General features: G+C 52.3%; 1 protein-coding gene and 1 long non-coding RNA gene across 2 annotated transcripts; both read right to left on the reverse strand.

Annotated features, from left to right (window-relative positions):
* Positions 1-1,789: 1,789 nt before the first annotated feature.
* On the reverse strand, positions 1,790-2,490 carry LOC147647056 (uncharacterized). The gene is made up of 2 exons (XR_015281690.1): positions 2,402-2,490; positions 1,790-2,111 (listed from the first exon to the last, which is right to left on the reverse strand). It is a non-coding gene; the product is annotated as an uncharacterized LOC147647056 (long non-coding RNA).
* A 12,241-nt stretch (positions 2,491-14,731) lies between these two features.
* Positions 14,732-20,318, reverse strand: LOC147647057 (uncharacterized). Its single transcript, XM_086872666.1, has 11 exons — positions 20,098-20,318; positions 19,670-19,741; positions 19,217-19,288; positions 18,943-19,014; positions 18,751-18,852; positions 18,191-18,298; positions 17,838-17,909; positions 17,143-17,241; positions 16,593-16,700; positions 15,797-15,971; positions 14,732-15,269 (listed from the first exon to the last, which is right to left on the reverse strand). The coding sequence occupies exons 1-11, from the start codon at positions 20,192-20,194 to the stop codon at positions 15,026-15,028; spliced, it is 1,221 nt and encodes a 406-aa protein (XP_086728792.1). The 5' UTR covers positions 20,195-20,318; the 3' UTR covers positions 14,732-15,025.
* Positions 20,319-21,812: the final 1,494 nt, after the last annotated feature.

The following is a 21,812-nucleotide window of genomic DNA, read 5'->3' on the forward strand; positions in this document are numbered from 1 at the left end:
AAAGGAAAAGTGGGATTTTCTTGGAGAAAAAAATGCAATAACATTGATAAGCACCAAAAAATTTCCCAACTAAAATGAAAAATTTGGGCCCTCCCAGGCCTTGCTAACCTGTTGTGTTGGAATTTCTCCTATTCCACCTCCAAGTTATTCTTTTCTCTCGCACTGTATTAGGAACGGTGAGGAGTACGACACTGACTCCCTTGGCTGCATTGTCCAAGAGAGCAAAGTTTATTATTCTTAATCTTCTTTTATACACATGGTTGAGAAGGTCTGAGAGGTAAAACTCCCATTGCTCATTAAAGGTACACATCACCTTCATTGCTGAAGTGGAACACCAGCCCTTGACTAAACAACACCTGCCAATTGATGTTCTTTACCAAGGACGGCTTGGATTCCTTCTTATGCTTTCCCAGGCCAGAGTGAGAAGCCTGTGTGACTTAGTTTCACACAGGCTCTGTGCTCCCTGCCTGCTTTCAGCATCCATACGCATCCAGTGCATTTGGTTGGAATGTTATCCTTTTTTCCCCTTCTTAAAAATGCTTTTTTTCCCAGTTCCTTTGTGCTTGTTTCCACGACAATTTCCTCATTCCCTGCACTATCCGGTATTTTTCCAGATCCAGATTGTGTCCTGCCCTCCCCCCCTCCCCCCCCGCTCCTCCCACACCCCTGAAATCACACAAAAAAAATCCCCACAAATCTCAGCAGACTGAATCAGCACAACTTGTATCAGCACCATCACCGGAGTGTTCCTAGACAAACAGGCAGATTATTTGGGATGAGCATCCACTATCACCATCAGCAGATCCATGAATTCCTGCAATGTGGAGCTGGAAAAAACTGCTAAAATTGTGATTTTCCCATTCTGGGAGTGTTTTGGAGCCCAGGTTTATTCCCATGGGAAATAAAATCCTTCCTGGTTTGAACCAATCCCTTTGGAAGGCTGCACATGGCTCACCTGGACTGGGAACAACTGGGGAAAAAATGGGAAAATCATGGATTACAAACATGATAGCTCCATCCCTCTGGAATGCTGCAAATGGCTCACCTGGGCTGGGAAAAAGCAGAAAAATCTTGGATCACACACCTGAGGGAGGGGTCTGTTAATCCTGGCTCATCCCACAAACTTCCATTCCTCAATCAGGGAAGGATGGATTAGGGAAATCCCCCGTCCAGGAGCACCTATGGCACCTCCCAAATAAACATTTCCTTCTTTTTCCAGTTCCAGGAACTGAAATCCTGGATTATTTCCCATCAGGAAATGGGGTTCATTAAAGACCAGATTTTATTCCCAGCATTCCGGTTTTAAGAACTCCAGCCATTCTGCTGATTTCTATCCCAGGTGTGATTTAGAGGGTTGGAATCTCCTGGAAAAGTGGATTGATGGATTCTTCCTTGAAATACCAAGGGCTCTGGTCCTGGCACATCCTGCCATTCTCACCCCCCTCAGATAAACCTGCTCCAATTTGGAGCTCTGGGGAAGCACCAGAGCAGCCGGTTGTCAGGAACAAGGCAGATCAAACCTGGAGGCTGCTCATGGAGCTGGAGCAAGACGCACCTGGGAGCCCTCAGCAATCCAGCCAGCACCACACGGGCAGGAGGACACAGACGGTGCTGCCTGGCTGGGACAGGGCTTGTGCCTTCAGCACAACCACCAAAGGCCAAGGGCCTTCTGGCCATTTTCCCTGCACCACTGCACACCTGGGCAGCTTGCTGAGCACAAGCACCCTTTTCCCCGTCTTCCCCTATGCCCTGCAGACCCTGGGCAACAAAAGAACAGTCTTGCAGTCTGTTTCTTAGAACACATCCTATATTTAAACACTACAGAAAACTGAAAACACGAAATGGACAGACTTGAAATAAATGGAAAATGCCTGCTGGTTCAGGCGGCCACAGTAGACAGAGCCTCCCAGATCACGTCTCAGTGGAGCTCCAGCAGCACAGCCAGGCACAGCCCCATGGACGAGGCCGTGACCTCCATGCCCTGTGGAGCTGATCTCTCAGCCTCAGGAACACAGAGATTGGAGCACGGTCTCCTGCCCTGAGAAGGTCCAGGGTTTCACTGGCTAGGCTTCCCTCCTCAAGGCTGATGCCACCTGCCATGGCTTCAAGGGCTGGAAGAGAGAGCAACAGAGCCACGGTCAGATCCCAGACCTGCGGTGACCCAACGAGAGCCCCCTGCCAGGGCCATGCCAGCCCACTCTTGCCACGGCCAGGAGGGAGCAGGGACCAAGGGGATCAGCCCGAAGCTGCTGGCCACGAATGCCCCACGTACCCCTGAAATCTCGGTGTGCTCTGCCCACGCCGCCCCTCATCTACTCAGGGAGCAGAGCCCCCCGCAGCCGGGCCAGGGCTTGCAGCTCCCCCCGACAGCCGCCGCTGTCAGCCCGCTGCCCTCACTCACCTTCGGAGATGAGCTGCAGCTCTGCCTGCTGCCCCCTCAGGAGCCGCCCGGCCATCCCTGGGAACACAGAGCCTGTCAGGGCCCCAGCGGCACAGCTCCCTGCCAGCGGCGCTGCCAGCCCTGGGGCCACACGCCCTCCTGGCCCGGCAGGGCTCAGCCCGGGCCCTTGCCGCATCCTGACTCAGCCCAAGGGCACGGCTGCCAGAGGCCGGCAGCAGCCCCGAGGGCAGCCGGGGCTCCAGGGCGCCGGGCCCGGGTGCCGCTGCCGGGGCAGCAGCCGCGGCTGGGGCCGAGCTGCGGCGGGGCGGGGAGGGAGCCTGGGTTCCTGGCTCACCCATGAACCTGATGGCCGCCGCTCGCAGGGACTCCTGTGGGCTCTGCAGGTACGGCAGGGCCCGGCGCAGGTGCTCGGCCGCTCGGCTCCTGTCCTGTGCCAGCTGCAGAGTGCGGCAGGAGGGAAGGGTTGGCGCGGGCTGTGCCCCTGGGCCAGGCGCTCCCTGCGGCCAGCCCCGGCCTCCCTCCCCAGTTTCGAGGCCCGGCCAGCCCCACACACTGGGCACCAGGGCCAGGGGGCTTCTCCAGCCTGAGGCTGGGGCTTGCAGGCCACCCTTACCAGGATGTCAGCCAACATCCACAGGTTCTCCTGTTCCAGCTTCTGGAGATCTCTTCAGGAACTTGGCTGCACAATGCAGCGTTTCCAGGGAGGCCTGGAGAGCAGCAGAGACCCAAAGTTGGCCCCACAGCCCAGGGCACAGGAGCCACGTCCCTGTGCCAAGGCCTGGAGGAGGCTGCGGCCGGCAAGGCACCAGGGCAGGAGGCAGCCCAGCTCCCTCCCAGAGCAACACCAGCAGCCCACGAATCCTCACCTCTGCCACACGCTGGTTCTCATCATGGCAATGGAAGAACAGGGGCAGGAGGCTCTGGCGCACAGGCATCTCCAAAGGATTTCTTCCCCTTGCCAAAAAATCCACTGTAACTTGGAAAAGCCCTATAGAGAGCAGCTGCACATGGCTATTCTCCTGTAAGAAAGGAAGGAAAAATGATGTTAGCATTGTGTGCTCCAGGCTCAGGTTGGCACAGTCCTGAAAATCTACAGAGTATAAAGTGTCTGGGCAGCACTCAGTGCCCGTGGCTGAGGACACAGAGCCTTACGTGGTCAAAGAGCGGCAGGAGCGCCTCAGCCAGCTGCAGGGCAATGGGGCTGGGTACCACAATGTATTTGTAGGTGAATATGAAGCTGAGTATGATGAGTGACATCCCAATTATGTCTGCATCCTTGTCCTGAAGTAGGTCCATGAGTGTTTCAGTCAGGCTCCACATTTTTTTCGCCTGTGTGGAACACAAGTGTGTGAAATCGCAGCTTGCTGCTGTGGCAGAACCCAGAGTGCAAAGGCCAATCCCGAAGCACTGGGGCAGCTGAAGCAGGAGGCAGGAGAGCTGGGAGCATCTGCCTCAGAGCTCCAAGCCCAGCCAAGCCCAAGTGACTGCATTCCCCAGCTTCAGCCACTGTCGCCTTCTCACCATGGAGGGATGGTCAATGAACTTGAGAAGGGCCCTGAGCGCCAGGTGACGCCTCTCCCTGCACTCGCTCTGCAGGCACCTTGAGGAGACCTGCACAACACTGTCAGTGCATTCACTGGAGTCCAGGTACTCCGGGATCTGAAAGGCACAGGGCAGTGACAGGGAAGCCAGCCGGCAGAAGCCTGGAACCGCACAGGGCCGGGCCCAGGCAGCAGCACAGGGCACGGGCAGCGTCCCAGGCAGCTGGGGCTATGAGAGGGCAGAGAGCTGGCAGGCAGCTCAGGGAGGTAGTGCTGGCCATCAGGCTCACCTCCACAAGGAATGCCAGGGCAGGCAGATCCCAGCGTGGCTCTTGTGTGCTGAGCAGCCAGAGGAAGTGCAATGCAATTCTGGAACACAACCCTAGAGAAGCATGGCGCATCTCCCTGGCAGGGTAAAAATGGGACCAGGACCCTGAGCAAATCTCTGCCAGGGGACTCACTCCCATGGGCCTGGTCTTTCTCCCCAAGGATGTGAGTGGACATGGGCTCCTTGGGAGGCAGCTCCTTGTGGGATATTTCCTCTCCCAGCCTTTTCCCAGTCTGCTTGGCCATCCCTTGCTAACAAGGCCCTCTGGCCCACAAGCACGGGGACGGTATTGGGCCAGGCCCTGGGCCCAGGGCAGAAATGTCAGAGGCAGTGGGGAGAAGGGGGTCTCACCTGGCCAGCAGACCCACAGCATAGTGGTGGGTGTCAGCACACAGCAGTGTGTCCCAGCCACACTTGCGTTCCATTGACAGCACGGCTTCCTCATGGTGCATTTGGCAGAGGAGAGACTTGAGGGTCTGCACTGCAAACCTGTGTGCACAGCAAAGTCCAGGTCATGCTGGGAGCACTGGCTTCTGCCCTTGAGATGTGGCAGGGACAGGAGGACTAGGATGGAGCACCTGTTGGGGCTGGTGGCAAAGCCGTGTTCTTCCTGGCATCTCTTCCAGAAGTTCCAGCCCTCCTCTGGCATCTGTTCTGTGCTGAAGAACACTTGGAGGAGCAGATGCACAAAGAGCTGGGGGAAATACACTGTTAAAGCTTCTGGCCAGCAGGGCACCTGGAGGATCTTCCACATCACCACAGTTGCCTGCAGGGGACAAAGCAGTCTCAGACAGGGCTCAGTGTCCAGGTGTCCGTGTAGCAGGGCCTGAGTGTGGCAGGGAGAGGCCGGGGAAGACGCAGGGAGAGAACCTGGCCTGGTGGCCCTGAAGCTTCCCCTAGGCCAGGTTTCAGCCCAGTGCCTGAGGCAGGGAGATGCAGTGGGGGAAGGAGGGTGCAGAGCTGCTGGAGAGGCAGCCTTGGGGTGAGTGCAGGCCAGTTCCAGAAACTCACAGCCAGGGCAAAGACACCCATGGTCTTCCAATCCGAGGTGCACCTGCTGTGCTCTGGCCAGTCCCCCAGCACATCCAGGAGTATCAGGAGTGCCCTCTGTGCAGTCCTGGGCGAGCACAAGATCCTCTTCCATATGGTCATTGCAGCTCTGCGGGGTCAGAGCTCCATGTCAGGCACAGGGTCTCAGACACATCCCCATGGCCTGGGTAGCAGCAGGGAGCTGAGCTGGCTGCCAGCTCTGCCTCTGCCCGCTGCCCCTCAGCAGCAGCAGCAGCAGCAGCAGCCAGGCAGCCCAGGCCTGTGGGGACAAGCTGCTGAGGGGCAGGGTGGCAGCATGGCAGCAGGCTCAGGGGCTGACATGGCAGGGCTGGGAAAGGGAGCAGCCAGAGGCCCTGGAAGTCTCTGTTGGTGACACACCTGGGCCAGGCTGTATTGGGCAATGGGCTGGGGAGCCGTGAGCCCTCTGGACAGGTGGGCCCCATACCTGTCACACGTTGGGGCCACACGCAGGAGAGTAATGACCACATCATCGGGCTGTGCCTCGGTGAGATCCAGCAGGGTCCTCTGCAGCCTGTGCTCAGCAGATTCATTGGTCATGAGCACCTGGTGGATGCACCTCACAATGGCGGGCACCTGGAGAAGGCGTGGGGAGAGTTGGAAAGCTGTCAGAGGGAGTCAGAAATGTCCCTAGCTTCCCCAGAGAAGTGCTTTCCTTCTCATCACACTGTAATGGCCTCCAAGGCTTAGAGTGAGCAGCAGGCGTGGCTTGGGAGGCCAAGCAATTCCTGGAGGATCAAACCCTGGCCACAGGCTGTTTACTTGCTTTGGACTGGAAAGAGCCTTCTCCAAAATCCATTTCAGTATGGTAGCACTGGTGTCAGTGGTGTAGACATCACAGTTTTCCATGGACACAGTGCCCATGATGCTGGTCTCTTCCTGCCAAATGCACTTGATGAATTTGCAAGTCAGGCAGGAGAAAGAAGGGCAGGAAGAGAGGAATATTGCATGGAGTGCTCCAAGCGCGGTGCTGGGCTGGGCAGTGACAGCAGGCCCAGCCCAGTTGGGGATGGCTGCGGGTACCTGCGCTGTTCTGGAGATGAGGCCACAGGCGGGGTCCTGCTCTTGAGTCTGGTCCATGGCTGCATCTGGCAAAGAGTGAGCGCGGCCAGAGCTGAGGGTCTGCAGGAGAGGCCAGAGAACACAGCCCAGCCGTGCACTCCCCAGGCAGGGACAGCTCTGGGATGCCCCCGGTTAATGCAGCACAGCCTCTGCCAAGGCACAGCCTTGGCCCTTCTCTGGTCCTGTCCATGGGTGTGTCCCCAGAGGATGGGATGGGATGGGATGGGATGGGATGGGACAGGACCCAGGTGGATGCAGGCCCCAGCCTTGTGGCTCAGCTCTGCCACTCACCCTCCTGCAGCAGCTGGAACTGCTGCACCTCTTTAGTCTGTGCTGGGGAAGCTCCAGGGCCTCCTTCTTCCTCCTCCTCCACCCAGGCCAGTTTGGGTGCTCTCAGGGCTCTCTGCTCCATGCCAGTGATTGGATTTATGGCTACTTGCAGGAGCGATGCCTTGCAACAGCTTCACGTCGGCAAGTGCTGTAGTTGTGGCTGGAAGGCACCTGCAAGACTGAAGTCCTGGCAAGACCACAGGACAAGTCCTGCTCTTGGGTCTCGAGGCCTCCTGCCACAAGGACGGGAGGCTCCTCGTCAAGGACAGAGGTCTGGCCTCGAGGTCACGTGTAGGAATAACACTTCAGAAAAGCTCCGGGTCAGACAGAAACGAGTGTGCTGTGCAGGGGCTCCTCACAGCACCGCTCTGGTGTGTCCTGTCCTGTCGCATGCACCAAGCACTGTGGTGTGGCCGTGTCACCACCAGCTCCTATGTCACCACATGTCACATGGGCCCTTTGACACCCTGTCCTGTGCCATGCCATGGTGACCATGCTGCACCATGTCACAAAGGGCCCTTGCACACACGGCCACCTGCCCTCAGGCCACCCCCAGCCCACCCAAAGTGGCCCAGTTGGAAGGAATCCCTCACTCCAAATGTCTAAGGCCACCTGACAGGATCTTTAAGAACAGCTCAAACCATCAGCAAACGCTGCCCTGCTCTGCAGGCTCAGGGCAGCAGAAGGAGCCCCAGGGCTGCCGACACAGCCGCAGCAGGAAGGGCACGGGGCCTTGCACAGAAGCTGGCACGGCCTCCTTTGGACACGTCCTGTCTGGTGACCATCCTAAACCTGCACAGGCTGTGACACAGGCAGATGTGGGGAATGCAGGCATAGAAAGCTTTCAAGGCCTTGAGCATACAGGCTTCGAGATAGAGATGGATGCAAAGTTTGACCTGAGACCTTGGAGAAGGCTTGAAGCTTTAGAACTATAAAGTTGCACAGACTTGAAGTAAGAATAGAAGTTTGTAGTTTCAGCAGAAATACGCCTCATATAAGTGAATAAATATGTTAAGCAAGCATGTGAAAATTGTTCAAGTTTAGCTTTTGAACCTGCCAGGGAGGTCCCCAGTGAACATCAAGGCAGACATGTGGGGAAGTGCAGATGACAGGGCTAACTCTGGCAGGACAAGCTGTTCTGTCTCTGCTGATGGTGCCAGCAGCCTGAAGGAGCAGCCAGGAGAAGCACTGAAAGCAGAGAGGTGCAGTTTTGGGCAGCACAATATCAAAAGCTATCAAGCCATTAGACAGAATGCAAAGGAGGGCAGCAAGGATGGGACAGGGTATGGAGGGGAAGGCCTTGGTGCAGCTGAGGTCACTTAGTTGAGCCCAGAGAAGAGGAGACTAAAGAGAGTCTTTGGGGTCTTCAGTATCCTCCTGAGAGGAATCACAGGGGCAGGTGCAGATCTCTTCACGCTTGTGACCAGTGACAGGAGTCAAGAAAAGGGCAGGCAGCTGGCTCAGGGCAGGTTATATTTGAATATCAGGAAAAGGTTTTTCACCCAGAGCATGGTCAGCCACTGGGACAGCTTCTCCCAGGAAATGGTGACAGCATCAAGCACCTCTGAGTTTGACAAGTGTTTGAACAACACTGAGCAGTCACATGAGGTTTTAGAAACCATGTAAACAGTCAAGGCTTGTGAACTCCAGGCTTACATCAGCATATCCTTCTGATGATTACTTTAGGCAGTGTTTTCAGAAACTCGTTTTACGTCGTGTCATACTGCAATTCCTTGAAGATTGTGCAGAACATGTCATCCTTTTGTATACATTGCTTGTTAGTAATATAAAAAAGAATAGTGGTGTTGGGTGACTCAGAGATAGCCAGTGTGTGTAAGGTGTAGTATACAGGAAATAAAGATAAGGAAAAGAGAAGAACTACTAATAGATACTGCTAAGTTTGGAAATGTAGATAGCATTAAGAATGAATAACACAAAAAGCAAAGTTGTTATTGAAATGAGTCCACTAGAATGTATTTCAGCACATTAGAAAGAATCCTAGAGGGTCATTTTTTGAAGCAAGGTCATGTGAATCAAAAGTGTAGCCAGTGGTAGCTTTTGTATAAATTAGAGAGTGATGAAAAGTGAGCACCTAAAGGATCTGTGTTGGAGTCTGAGGCACAGAGTGTGCCCTTGTCTCTGGTTCCTAGCTCTGACATCCAAGAAAACATTGAATTTCATTGAACAGCATGAAAACAACTTTTAAAATTAAGTAGAAAAACTAAAAGTGTAAGTGTGTAGATTAGAGAGTTTTCTTAAGTCACTGGATGAAAAAAGTTAAAGTTTAGTGTATAAGCTAGTTTAGAAAACAGAAAACAAGAAGACAAAATGGCTAGTTTAGGGTGTTATCTCTTTTCCTTCTTCTTTCTTCTTCATCTTCTTCTTTTAGAGGTTTTTGGGTAGTAGCAGGTGATTGGATAGAGAATGCCGCAGTGCAGCACACAACGTCTTGGGTCATAGGGTCACTAAGAAAAATAATTTACATGTCTATACTTAATTGGGAAAGATTAAGAATAAAGATAAAAAGGCTATGCAGTTCAAGGCCATTTTGTGCTATTCAAGCAAACTAGAGCCAAAGCTGTGGTGGACTGAACTTGTGCAGAAAGTCTGGGGAAGACCTGCCAAGTCTTTTGATAATAAATATTAATAAACGCAAGAAGCAAGAAGCAAACAAGCCTTTGGAGAATCTTTCCTGAAACAGAACTGAGATAAGGGAAACTCCCCTTTGAGGAGGTATCCCAGAAGGGCTTAGCCCTGAGGAGACCAAGATTCCACAGCAACAAGTGGTGTCCCATGTCTGTCGGTCAGTAAGAGCTCAAAGGATTCGATCAAAGCCTGCCTGGATCAGAGCAGCCAGTTCCTGAAAGAAATCCATCTGGATGAAAATATCTGCTACCAAATTCCAGAGCTTCAAGGGCCCAGGACTCAGAAACATCGGATTCTGCTGGTCAGTAATCTGAAGAGATAGCCAGCATGTCTGGTAAGCTCTGTCCAACCTAGGAGATGAGATGGAATATTTCTAAGGAGGAACAGGCAATTTTACAAAAATTAGAAAAAATAATAGAGCAATCCTTATATGAAATTCCAACGAAAGAGTTGGAATTTTTACTGGTCTGGGTGAGAGAGAATTACCCCACCATTAGCAAGGAGCAATTGTTTGAACCCTATATATGGGCAAATGCAAATATGAGGTTAAAAGAGTTAGAAACCCCGGGAATGTGTGTCCATGGAAATATGACAGAAACAAGTCATACTGTCTTTAATGTAATGTATCACAGTCATTTTCCAAAACTGCCTTGCCAAGGGGGTGGAACAGGGGGAGAGGAAACCCAGCCACCCAGATCCGAACTGCCCTTTCCAAAAGCAAGGGAAACCCCCAAATCCCTCAACAGCGTGGGAGCCCCTGATCCCAACGCCTCAGAGGATTTGGGAAAAGAGGGAGAGGTGTGGGGGAAAGCTGAAAAAGCAGAGGGTGTTGCGATTACTATGGAAAGCAAAGTGAGCAGTTTGGAAAAGTACTAAAAAGTAGTAAAATCCATAAATTCCTAAAATGGATTTATCTCCTAAAAAGGAATTCCTCTCTAAATACGGGATTTTAGAATTTTTTAGAATTTCAGAATTTTTTTCGTATGGTACAAAACCCGTTGGAGGCTCAGCCGTTTATAAAACTGAAGCCAGAGCGAATTCATGGAGCAGCAGCGCTACCTTGTGGGAAAAAAGCATCACAGCAGCTTCTAATTTTTTCTACAAATACAATCGAGAATATTTTAGACAAAAACGACGCAATATCATCAACAGCAGGCGAAGGAATTCCTCTGTCATCGATTCAAATGCCACATTCTCTGCTTCAAGCCGATATTTCAGCTTTTCAAAAGACTGCTCCAAAGGACTGGTTCTCAGGACAGGACATCTCTTCTTCGACAAGATTACAATTTTCTCCTGTTTTTCAAGATTTAAAGGAAGCTGTGTGCATTCACAATCCACAACCACTGTATTTTTCTACTATACCTACAGCTCCTCAACAACCAAAGCTACAATCTATATCAAATCTCCCTCAAAGAGGAGGGGGAGGACCTGATATGCAGGTACTTCTCAAGGAAGGAGCTGATGCTTTCAGAGAAACTGAGGATATTACAGTATTACCAGTGAGGCTTGGAAGAAGAGATGATGTTCCTAGATGGGAGCCTGTGGATCGCTCTCTTTTAAAGGATTTATTAGATGCTGTGGAAGGAAAAGGACTTGGTTCTCCATATTTTCAGCAATTATTAAGAGGTCTTTTCCTCAGCCATGAAATGACACCATATGACTGCAAGTATATAGCCTCAACAATTTTCACAGATTCACAATATATACTGTGGAATTCAAGATGGAGAAAAGCTCTCCTTGAACTGAGGAACAAATATGCAAGAGGACCGTATGCAGACATCACAGCAACTCAAATGGCAGGAGTAAATGTGCCGTATCACAAGCCAGAAATTCAAATAGCAGATCTGCCTCCAGAAGTGCTTTGAGATGTTGTAGAAGCATCTGAAAAGACACTGCTGCAAATTCAATCTACTGGAACCTCAGAAGGCATCTACACAGAAGTGAAGCAAGACCCTTCAGAGCCTTTCACTACCTTCATTGAACACCTCACACAGGTGATTGACCAGCAGGTGATGGATGAAAAGGTGAAGCCACACATGCTTCAAGGCCGTGCCTTCGCAAATGCTAATGCAGAGTGCAGACGTACTGAGAGTGCGTTGCCTGGATATCCAACCATGGAAGAAATGATAGAGGCATGTAGCAAGATAGGCACTCCGCATGTTGCAAGTGTTTCGACAGAAGAATTCGAGAGAATGCTCGAAGAACAACTCGAAGGATTTATGAAAATAGTAAAGAGTATGGAGTCAGGTTTTCAGTGACTCAGCTGTGCAGGTGTGATGGAAACATCACTTCATGAGGGAGCACACTTTCCATGTAGGAAACTGGGAAACATGAAAAAGAGCTGCCCATTGCAGAAAGAGGTGCCCATTGCACCTTTGTCCCAGGTGCCGAAGAGGAAAACATCATCCCAGCCAATGCTATTCAAAAACAGATGTAGAGGGAAAACCTCTAGCTCTGCTGGGAAACTCCAAAAACAGTGCAAAGAGTCACCACATGATGACACAAATGGAGATGGAGCGACAGCCTCAAAGTCAATTCCATTAAAGGCCTCCGGTCAGAGAGTGATCATCAGGGAACGCCAATCAGATTCCCTCAGCAAGACCATTTGTCAGTTTCCGAGGGATCCAGGCTTATTGCCACCAGGTGCACAATGTGAATTGGCAACGTCCAACTTGGTTTGTTTTTTGAATGAAGATCATGCGGTACTCCATACAGGAGTCTCCGGAACATCGAAAAAAGAGGCAAGACTTCCTGATTATAGGCAAGGACAGATGCAGTATTTTGGGGCTTGTTATTTATCCATGTGTTGTTTCTGCAGACCAGAATGAAGAATTGACGGTTTTAGCTCAAGCTTTACATCTTCCATGGATCCTTTCTGCAAAAACTTTAGTAGCTAAAGCTATTGCTTTGCCTCTGCATGCAAATTATCCAATCAGACCATTGATCAGCAGGCAAGTTTTATCTATTAATGAGTCTACTGAAGTTCATGCCACCTGGGTAAAGCAGATAAGTCGCGATAGACCTGTAATCACCTGCAACTTGACATAAAATGGCAAGACAGTGTCAATTCAAGGGACGATGGACACAGGTGCCGATGTCACAGTCACCTCACATCTCTTCTGGCCCCAGGAATGGAGCTTAAAAACTCCTTTGAGTACCCTTTCAGGCAAAAAAGGAAAAGGATATGCTTGTGTCTCCACAGGTGCAGGACCAAAGTGGGTTCCTGCAAAGTGCGTGAAACCGTATCAAGCTGAGAAACAAGCAGGCGAAGACTCCAGAAATCAAGAAGCCAGTACGCAAACGTGATTTAGCATGAAAACAGCATTCAACATCTTAGACATTGAACAAACAGCGTGCAAAATTTATGGACTGAGGACTTTGTGAGGGAGGGGTGTTTAATACAGAAATTTAAGAACTTTTGCGAGAGATAAGGTTGTTGAATAAGATCAATTAGCCATTGTATTTGTGCCTTATCTTTTGTTGGTTGCCTTATGCAACACAGTTTTGCCATGAATCAGTCGAGAGAAAATGTCTGGAGAGCTTTGACCAATGTGTCAAATCTAGACATCATCTGCTTGACTCATTCAGGGTCAGGGAAGCCATTCTAAAACGAGTAATCAAAGAAAAAAGTTGGTTTTTTTGGCAAAGAGAAGGGGGAGATATAGGAATCCAGAAATGGAGAGACATTTCTCTGTTTGTCCTATTCTCCAAAACAGTATCAATCCTATTTGCCATTGACAGAAAGGCTTCCAACTCTCCCTGGGTAAACCAGGATTTATAAAAAATTAAGTAGAAAGTAGTAGAAGGTTTAGTATGCCACTGAGGTGAAAAATATAGATTTTAGAGGGGTTTAATACATGGAGTAAAGATGGAGGAAGAAATGTGTGGTCTTTTTTAGCTTTTCTTCCTTCTTCTCCATGATTCTGCAGTTTTTGGGAGCACAAAGAATGTTTGGTTGAAAGTTAGTTGCAGTTTTAGTTATGTAAATAGATATAGAAAACTTAGTTGTTAAAATATAAAAACAATACATGTATCCATAGTTAACAAGGTTAAAAATAGATATAAAAATGAGGCAGCTGCGTGGTTCGGGGCCATTTTGTACCATCAGAGCAAAATGAGCCAGGTTGTGGTGAATTGAACTTGTGCAGATAGTCTGGAGAGACCTGCCAAGTTTTGTAATAACCTTCTAATAAACATGAGAAACAAGATTCTAATGAACTTGGGAGTTTTTCTTCAAACCCAGAGAACTGAGATAAGCGGGACTGCCCACGAGGGAGGATCCCAAAGGAGCTCAGCCCAAAGGGGACTGAAAAATCTGTGAGGAAAGAAAAACACAGAAGTATAGAAGAAGAGAAGAAAAAGAATAAGAGAAGTTACAGGTTTTAGGAGGTCTGTGATAGAGATGAGGAAGTGTTAAACTCGTTCCAACCAGCTGCCCAAAGCAGTGCCTTTAGTCTCTTTTCAGCTGGGGAGTAGCACCGGCCTTGTTGAACGCAGGCAGCAGCACGAGCAGGGCTCCTCCAGCAGCAGGGACACACCATGAGCCAGGAGGGGACCGTGGCACCAGAGGAGACTGTGTCACCAGAGGGGATTGTGGTACCAGAGGGGATTGTGGCACCAGAGGGGACTGTGGCACCAGCCGTGCCCAAGGCCTGAAAAGGGTGGCAAAGTCAGGTGGTGCTGCCTGGCTGCATGAACAGCTCAGGCAGGGTGTGGTGAGGAGCCAGGTCTGGGGGCCATCCAAGGAGTCCTGTCAAGAGTAAATGGTTCTAATATTCTCTCTGAGACAAAAAAGGGGCAATCTTTTGAGTGAACTGAAATGCTAATAAATATTTGCTCACGTATGGTGGGGTTTCTGTGCAAATGGGCTTTGATGGGAAATTTCTGACCACATTTGGTTTTGCTCTTTAAGTTGAGCAACTGAGGAGCTTTGTTGAGGAATGGAGAATTGTTTGTAGCTCAGTATTTTCTCAGGAGGAGCCTTACATTTTAGCACAGGAGGAAGATAAGGCAAAGGTTTAAAAGCTTTCCCCTCCTGAAGTGACACACTTTCTGAGGAGTCTGAGGAGAATTCCCCTCAGCCTCTGCCAGGGCTGTTTGCCTCCTCTGCAGGCTCAGGATTCTAGGAGTTCCAGGAGCCTCAGCTGCCACGGTATTTTCCTCTGAATATTTCTTGTTGTGCAGTATACAGGGAGAATATTTTGTGTGAGATTCTCCTCTGGGCTTTGAGGTGAATCTCAGTAATTCTGTTGATTTTCATGTCCAGATGAACTTTTTGTAGATAGAAAGGAAAAGGGAAGAGGCACCATGGAAAATTAATTGCTCAAAATTTGAGTGGCACAACCACATTAAAAATGAAGTCTAAACTGAAGAAATCTTTTATTTATTTTCTTTTTCCTTGGTAGGTGGGTTAAAACATGAAGTGTAAATAATGTTCTTTGAAAAGGTTCAGCCAGAACCCAGCTGTATGAAAATCAAAAGGGATAAGGCAGGGCATGGGAAGAATCTTCAGCCCTTCCCGTTGAAGGTAAAAGAGTAGGACAAGTGCCTCTGGCTGTTACCCACAGGTAATGTGTTATTTGAAGCCAAGAGCAGATGCCCCAAGCTGCTGGTGGCCCAAGCCCTGCCATGGCTGTCCCACTTTCAGTCCTAGCTGGACCAGGGTGGCCGGCTCGGGAGGGGAGGAGGTGGGGGAATCTCAGGGGGCTTCCTCTTCACAGCCGGGCTGGGGGGCCGTGGGGGAGGCACGGAGTGCTGGTGCTCTGCTTTCCAGGTCGACTCCTGCTTCTGAGGCCACATCTGAGAGCTGATGAACGAGGCAATCTCTGGGCTCCCTGAGGGCAACGGAGAGTCACACCTTCTTGGCTGGTATGCTGGAGCTGCAGCAGGGTGACTGTGGAGAGAGGAGGTGGCTGAGGCCCCCAGCTGCCATGGGCACTCAGGGACCCTCCTGCACAGCAGGGCCCAGAGCGGCCAAGGCTCCCCAGCAGGGCTGGAGCTGCTGGCACAGCTTGGCCCAGCTGGACAGCTGCCCCTCAAGGCCCCGGCGAGCAGGGGATGGCTCTGGGCAGGGTCCCTGGCCAGGAGCGGGCCCCAGAGCACCTCTGCCTTTCAAGGGCAATCTCATCCCCGCTCTTTCTCCTGCCCACCTTGCTTTGCCTCTGCCCGCTGCTCCTGGGGCTGCTCTTGGCCAGGCAGCCTCAGTGGGAGCCAGCACTGGCTGCAGCCCCAGCGGGCTCCCCAGGACAAGGCCCAGCAATTAAGAGGCCAATGAAAGGCCTGGGCAGCAGCAGAACTCTCAGCAGAGTTATTTGGGCAACCACTGATTACCCACAAGTGCACAGCAGCCTCACTGGGAATGTTTCCTGACTATGAGCAGCCTTTCAAGAAGCTGGAGGGTTGAGATGAACAACAACTTACCGTTTCTTGTCCTTCCACCACCAGAATCCAACATAGCACAGGACCATGGAAAGTGGCACTGTGAACAGTGTCACTGCTGTGCCTATCATGCAGGACTTGCGCACATCCTGCGGGCAGAACACTCTTGGGGTGCTCGGTGGATTCTCAGCATTTATACTGGACTTGCCAAGTGCATCTGTGGGAGCAATGGGCAGCGTGAGCCTGTGCTGTGCTCCATTGCTGAGCTGGCAGCACGGTGGATACGGCCAGGACATTCTCTGTTTGCCCCAGAGCTGGGGCCTGCAGGCACCTTGCCACCCCTTGGCACAGGCTGTGCCACCCAACAAAGCCCAGAAGGCCGAGAGCAGAGCCCGGGACAGCACAGCTGCTTGGGCAGTGGCCCCTTCCAGGGACACGGGCCAAACCCATCCCTGAGCAGCCACTGCCACCCCTGACCCTCCCTGCTCTGTGACAGCTCCCCCAGCCCAAGGGGACAGAGCCAGGCCCTGTAAGGGGCCAGTGCATCCCCTGCCCAGTTGGGAGCCAGGGCTGGCTGTGGCCCTGGGCTCGTGGCAGGGCTCCCACTCGGGGCTGCTCCTGTGTCTTGGGCCTCTGGATGCTTAGGGCCAGCTCCAGGAGCAGCTGCAGGGGGAGAGATGTTGGTGCACAAGTCCCGATTCCCAGGGGCTGGGAATGAGCTCCAGAGGCCTGGAAGCCACGGCACCTCCAGCTTTGGCTGCTGCCGGGCCATGCAGGCCCTGAGGGAAGAGCTGCTGGCACACAGCCCTGCCGAGGGAGAGCCCAGCACAGCAATTACCTCCTGTGCCTGGGCCTGGCATCTCCTCCTTTCCTGCATCAGGAGATGGCACAGGGCCATTCCTTCCTCTAGCATATGCCATCATCTGCACAAACATCTGCTCCAGCACTTGAGAAAGGAAAAAGGACAGCTGGATAAGATAGAACTGCTCACCATTAGGGGAGGTGGTATCTTCAGGAGGCAATAGTTGTCAAAGTCATGGATAAGGGTCAGGAAAATACCCAGATTATTGGGGCTGGGCCAGGGCCCTCCCTCCTCCAAACATCCCCTACACCTGATCTAGCCCAAGACAGAAATTTCAGGGGATCTCAGGGTGTGCATGGCCCATGCTGCAGTTTGGGCTCCCTGTCAGCTGATGCCAAATGCCTTCCTGCAGAGGCTGGGGAGAAGCTGCAGCCAGGCCAGGCTGGGAAACAGCCCTGCAGGCCATGAAAGCAGCAGCGGGGCAGCAAAGCTGCCATGGATCCCTTCCTGCTGTGCCAGGCATGGCGTGTCCAGATGTGCCCCTGGCTGCTGAGTGTCAGGAGGAGGCTGAGGGACATGAACCCACCACGGTGTCTCTCCAGATCACTCAGCATCTTGTCCAGAAGTTGGGATGCCTCCAGGGATTTCTTGTCTTCTATCTCTTTGTTCTTCCATCTTGGAGGACCTTAATGGAAAGTAGTTCCATTTCTCCATCAGTCCAGAGTGGCAGTGAGTGCACCTGGGTGACTGCTGCCCTCCAAGGCACTCCCTCCTCTCTGCCTTCCACTCAGGAGCAGGAGCAGGGGGACCACGTGCCTGCAGTGTCCCCAAAGTGGGATGGAAGGAGCTCCTTGCATGGCAGTCAGGGGAGAAAGGACTCCCTGGAGCTGCCAGCAGCTCTGAACTGCGCCCCAGGCAGGGCCAGGGCTTGGCAGCAGCAACGGGAGCAGCTCAGTCCCCTGGGGCTGGCAAAGGAGCCACACAAGGCACAGCCCCGGGGCACAGCCCTGGGCCCGGCCCCTTCCTCTTTGCTCTTCTCTGTGGCTGCACAGAGCACACGGAAGGAGACACTGGCATTGCACATGGGAAGAGATTGACAGCTAAATACTCATTCCTCCCACTGACAGCAATGCTGTGGGATCACTCAGGGCTCCAGAAGGGAGCAGAGCGAAGTTTCCAGAATACATCAACCTTCAGATTCTTAAGGGAAATGGCATGAGAGTGAGCTCTTGCCACACTCACACTGATAATTCTGTGCAGAAATGGACATAGAGAACTTGCCTCCAGCATTCTCCATGGATCTCAAACCATTATGTGCCAGGGCTTTCAGATGCTCCATGTCACCATCCCAATCTAGAAGGGAGCACAGATCAGAACCATTCCATGGTGAGCTGGGATCCCCTTCTGCCTTAGGGAACTGGGCACTGCAAGGGGGTCGGGGAAGGCCATGGGAGCCACATGTCAATGGACATGGCCAAAGCTGCAGAGGGGCCTGGGCAGCTCTGGGCTGGCTCTGAACACTCAACACCTTTTACATGCTCTGGGCAACATCCCTGAAAGGCAGGCACTGCCAAGCAGCAGAGATTTACAGCTCAAGCCTCAGCAGGGCTCAGGCCCAGAGGCACAGCAATTACCTTCTGGGGCTGTGCCTGGCATGGCCTCCCTTCCTGCAGCAGAGGCTGCCCATGAGCCACTGCTTCCTCCGGGAAATGGCACTTTCAGCACAGCCTTTGGGTTCATCTCTGGAGAAAGGAAAAGTGATAACTGGATTGGATGGAACCATTCCCCTTTCAGGGAAGTGGTATCATCATGATGCGATACTAGTCGAGGTCAAAGATAAGGATTAGGAAATCATATAAACTTATGGGATTGGCCAGAGCCCTCCCTCCTCCAAACAGTCCCTACACCTGATCTAGCCCAAGACCAGGAAATTGCAGGGGATCTCAGGGTGTGCATGGCCCATGCTGCAGTTTGGGCTCCCTGTCATCTGATGCCAAATGCCTTCCTGCAGAGGCTGGGGAGAAGCTGCAGCCAGGCCAGGCTGGGAAACAGCCCTGCAGGCCATGAAAGCAGCAGCGGGGCAGCAAGGCTGCCATGGATCCCTTCCTGCCGTGCTGGGCACGGCGTGTCCAGATGTGCAGAGAAAGCCCCCAGCTGCTGAGTGTCAGGAGGAGGCTGAGGGACATGGACCCACCTTGTCCTCCCTGCAGCATTTCCTTCAGCATTTGCTGCATGGTATTGGATGGCTCATGGGGTTTCCGGTGTCCTGTAGCTTTGTTCTTTCCTCTTGGAGGACCTAATTAAAAAAATATATATCCATTTCCCAGGAATGGATCCTACAAAATCAGGGTTCAGCTTGTGGGATCAGCAAGGACACCATACTCACCCCTGTGACGGGAGCTGGGCTTGCGTGCAGCATCCGGCCCCGGAGCCTGGAAAGTCCTCCCTGCAGACACACCTGTAACTCAACAGCCACAGAAGCTTCAGTCATGTCTGCTGATCTGCACAGGCAGCACTGAGCCACAGGAGTGCTGAGGGGATCACGCAGGGCGAGGGCACACACGTGCACAGCTCTGTCCTGGCACCTGCAGCGATGCTGCCCTGGCTGAGCTTTGGGCTCTGAGCTGGCAGCTCTCCCAGGGGGAAAGGCCTTGACCTACCCTCACCATCTCCCAGAGCCTCAGTCCTGGATGTGGGTTGAGAAGCCAGATCACCTTCACCAAGAGGCTTGGCTGCAAAGAAAGGCAGGACAGAAGAGTTCCCATGGCACTGTAGGAGATCCTCAGGCTCCCTGGGGCTGGCAAAGGAGCCACCCGAGGCACAGCCCCGGGGCACAGCCCTGGGCCCGGCCCCTTCCTCTCTGATCTTCCTTGTAGCTGCACAGAGCACATGGAAGGAGACACTGGCATTGCACATGGTAAGAGATTGACAGCTAAAAGCTCCTTCCTCCCACTGACAGCAATGCTGTGGGATCACTCAGGGCTCCAGAAGGGAGCAGAGCGAAGTTTCCAGAATCCATCAACCTTCAGACTCTTAAGTGAAGTGGCACATGAGTGAGCTCTTGCCATATTGACACTGATTATACTGTGCAGAAATGAACATTGAGAACTTGCCTCCAGCATTCTCCATGGGTCTCAAACCGTCATGTCCCAGGGCTTCCAGATGCCCCATGTCACCATCCCAATCTAGAAGGGAGCACAGATCAGAACCATTCCATGGTGTGCTGGGATCCCCTTCTGCCTTAAGGAACTGGGCACTGCAAGGGGGTCAGGTAAGGCCATGGGAGCCAGATGTCAATGGACATGGCCAAAGCTGCAGAAAGGCTTGGGGAGCTCTGGGCTGGCCCTGGTCACTCTCCACCCTCATTACAGGCCCTGTGCAAAATCCCTGGAGAGGTAGCAAAACCAGCCAAGGGTCCCTGGGGACTCTGTCCCTCCCACAGAGGAAACCCACCCTCAAGCCCTGGGGAAAACCATCCCCAACGCTTCCCAGGGAGAAGGAAGTGCTGTCCCAGGAAAGGGAAGCCAGGCCGTGGGCTCACCTGCTCCCTGTGCTTGCCATGGAGCAGCCTGGGCAGCCCTGTCAGGCAGGGCCACTGCCAGGAGGAGCAGGAGGAAGAGGCGCAGAGCAAAGGCCATGGTGCCTTGCCCACTGCCAGTCCTGCAGCTCTTGCTGCCACCACTGTCCTGACACCGCTGTCCCAATGTCAGCACCGCTGCTGCCGCCGCCGCTGCTGCCACAACAGTCGTGGTCAAGGACTGACGGCTTGGTCCTTGTGGTGCTGTGCAACCACGGGGCTCTGGGACCTCTGTGACCTCAGAGCCTGCTGTCACCTCAGCCTGCTGTCACCCCAGAGACTGCTGTGACCTCATGGCCTTGGCTGTACCCCCCGAGTGTACTCCCATCTGTACTCCAATCTGTACTGGACTGATTGTAAATCTTTGACTTCATCAAAGGGTCATTGCTAAACAAAACCTTGGTTTTGCCTGCTGACATTGCTGGTCATGTTCTGTCCCATGAGATGCTCTTGATTGTTGCCTCTTTTCCTGGGCATGGCACTGGAGGAGGTCCAGGCCCAGGTGATGCCACTGAAGGAAATGTGCCCTCAGCCCAGGGACACTCAACACAGACTCCCCCAGCCCCTCAGTGCCCCGCTGCTGGTCACAGCAGCCCCTGCCTGGCTCCTGCCTGCCCACACCGTGGTCAGCCCCGCCTGCTCCTGGACATGGAGCTCAGCCAGGGCTGGTGCTGTGTGGGCTTTGCTGGTGGTGCCAGCCAGACACTGGGGTGACAGCTCCATCTCTTTATTGGAACAGAAGAGCTGTGTCAGGCCCTGCCCTGGCAGGAGGGACCCACCTTCAGTCCAGGCCACAGAGCAGGGCGGGTCCCTTCAGGGACACAGGGTCTTGCTTTGGGCGGTGGCAGCATCTGCACAGCAGCAAGCTGGTAATGCAGCTGTGACAGGGACATCACGTATGGGCATGGAGATGTGAAATGTGTGGTGCAGGTGTCCCTGAGGGAGGTGTTGGCCTTTCCTGTGAAGCTGCAGAGGGGAACCTGTTGAGAGAGGAGATGGCTGAGGCCCCAGCTGCAGCTGGCACACAGGGACCCTCTTGCACACTGGGAGATTCTCACTGTGCTCACAGTTTCCCTCTGAAGACTAAGAGCTTAATGTGGATGGGCTTAGCAACTGGTCTGCAGGCCAAAGAATTGAGGCAGCAAAAGAACAAATTGACAAAATACAAGTTTATCCATAGCAAGGAAGAAGGCAAGGCCGTTAGCATGGAAACCAATAAAAAGGTGCATAAGGCGTATTTGCAGTTGCAATAAATGGAATTGGTTTGTGCTAACTAAATTGTAACTGTTATTAAAGTTATTATTAGAAACAATCAAGAATCAGTGTTACAAAGCAGATGTACCCCTTTGTAGATGTTACATGTCAAAATTAAGGTACAGGATGTAGTTTAAAAGATAAATGGTGTCTCAAGACCAAAATGGCCTTGAGATGGATCAAAATTAGAACAAATTTCGGCATTGGACGTAAGGATTAGTAAACATAAGGCTAATTAGTAGACTAACATAACACAAGGTTTAGTACACACACACAAGCCTGTAAGGTTATCCAAAGGACAATGAGGAAGAAGAGAAGCCTTTGCCAAAAGACCACTAAAAGAAGACGGAAGACCCCATTGCAACAAGTGAGGCATGTGCCATGAAGAAAAATAATGTTAAGTCAGAAAACTCCGAAACAGGAGG

This window comes from Cyanistes caeruleus, unplaced genomic scaffold (assembly GCF_971803275.1).
Source record: "Cyanistes caeruleus unplaced genomic scaffold, bCyaCae1.hap1.1 HAP1_SCAFFOLD_69, whole genome shotgun sequence".
NCBI lineage: Eukaryota > Metazoa > Chordata > Aves > Passeriformes > Paridae > Cyanistes > Cyanistes caeruleus.

What these genes read in the sequence shown, in the direction of transcription:
- LOC147647057 (XM_086872666.1), bottom strand. Translation starts at nt 20,194, where the DNA reads ATGGCCTTTGCTCTGCGCCTCTTCCTCCTGCTCCTCCTGGCAGTGGCC. An exon ending in ATGGCAAGCACAGGGAGCAG is followed by an intron (nt 19,742 to 20,097) that starts GTGAGCCCACGG and finishes GCTCCCTTCTAG; the next exon opens with ATTGGGATGGTGACATGGGG. An exon ending in TGGTGGAAGGACAAGAAACG is followed by an intron (nt 15,270 to 15,796) that starts GTAAGTTGTTGT and finishes CTCTCTCCACAG; the next exon opens with TCACCCTGCTGCAGCTCCAG.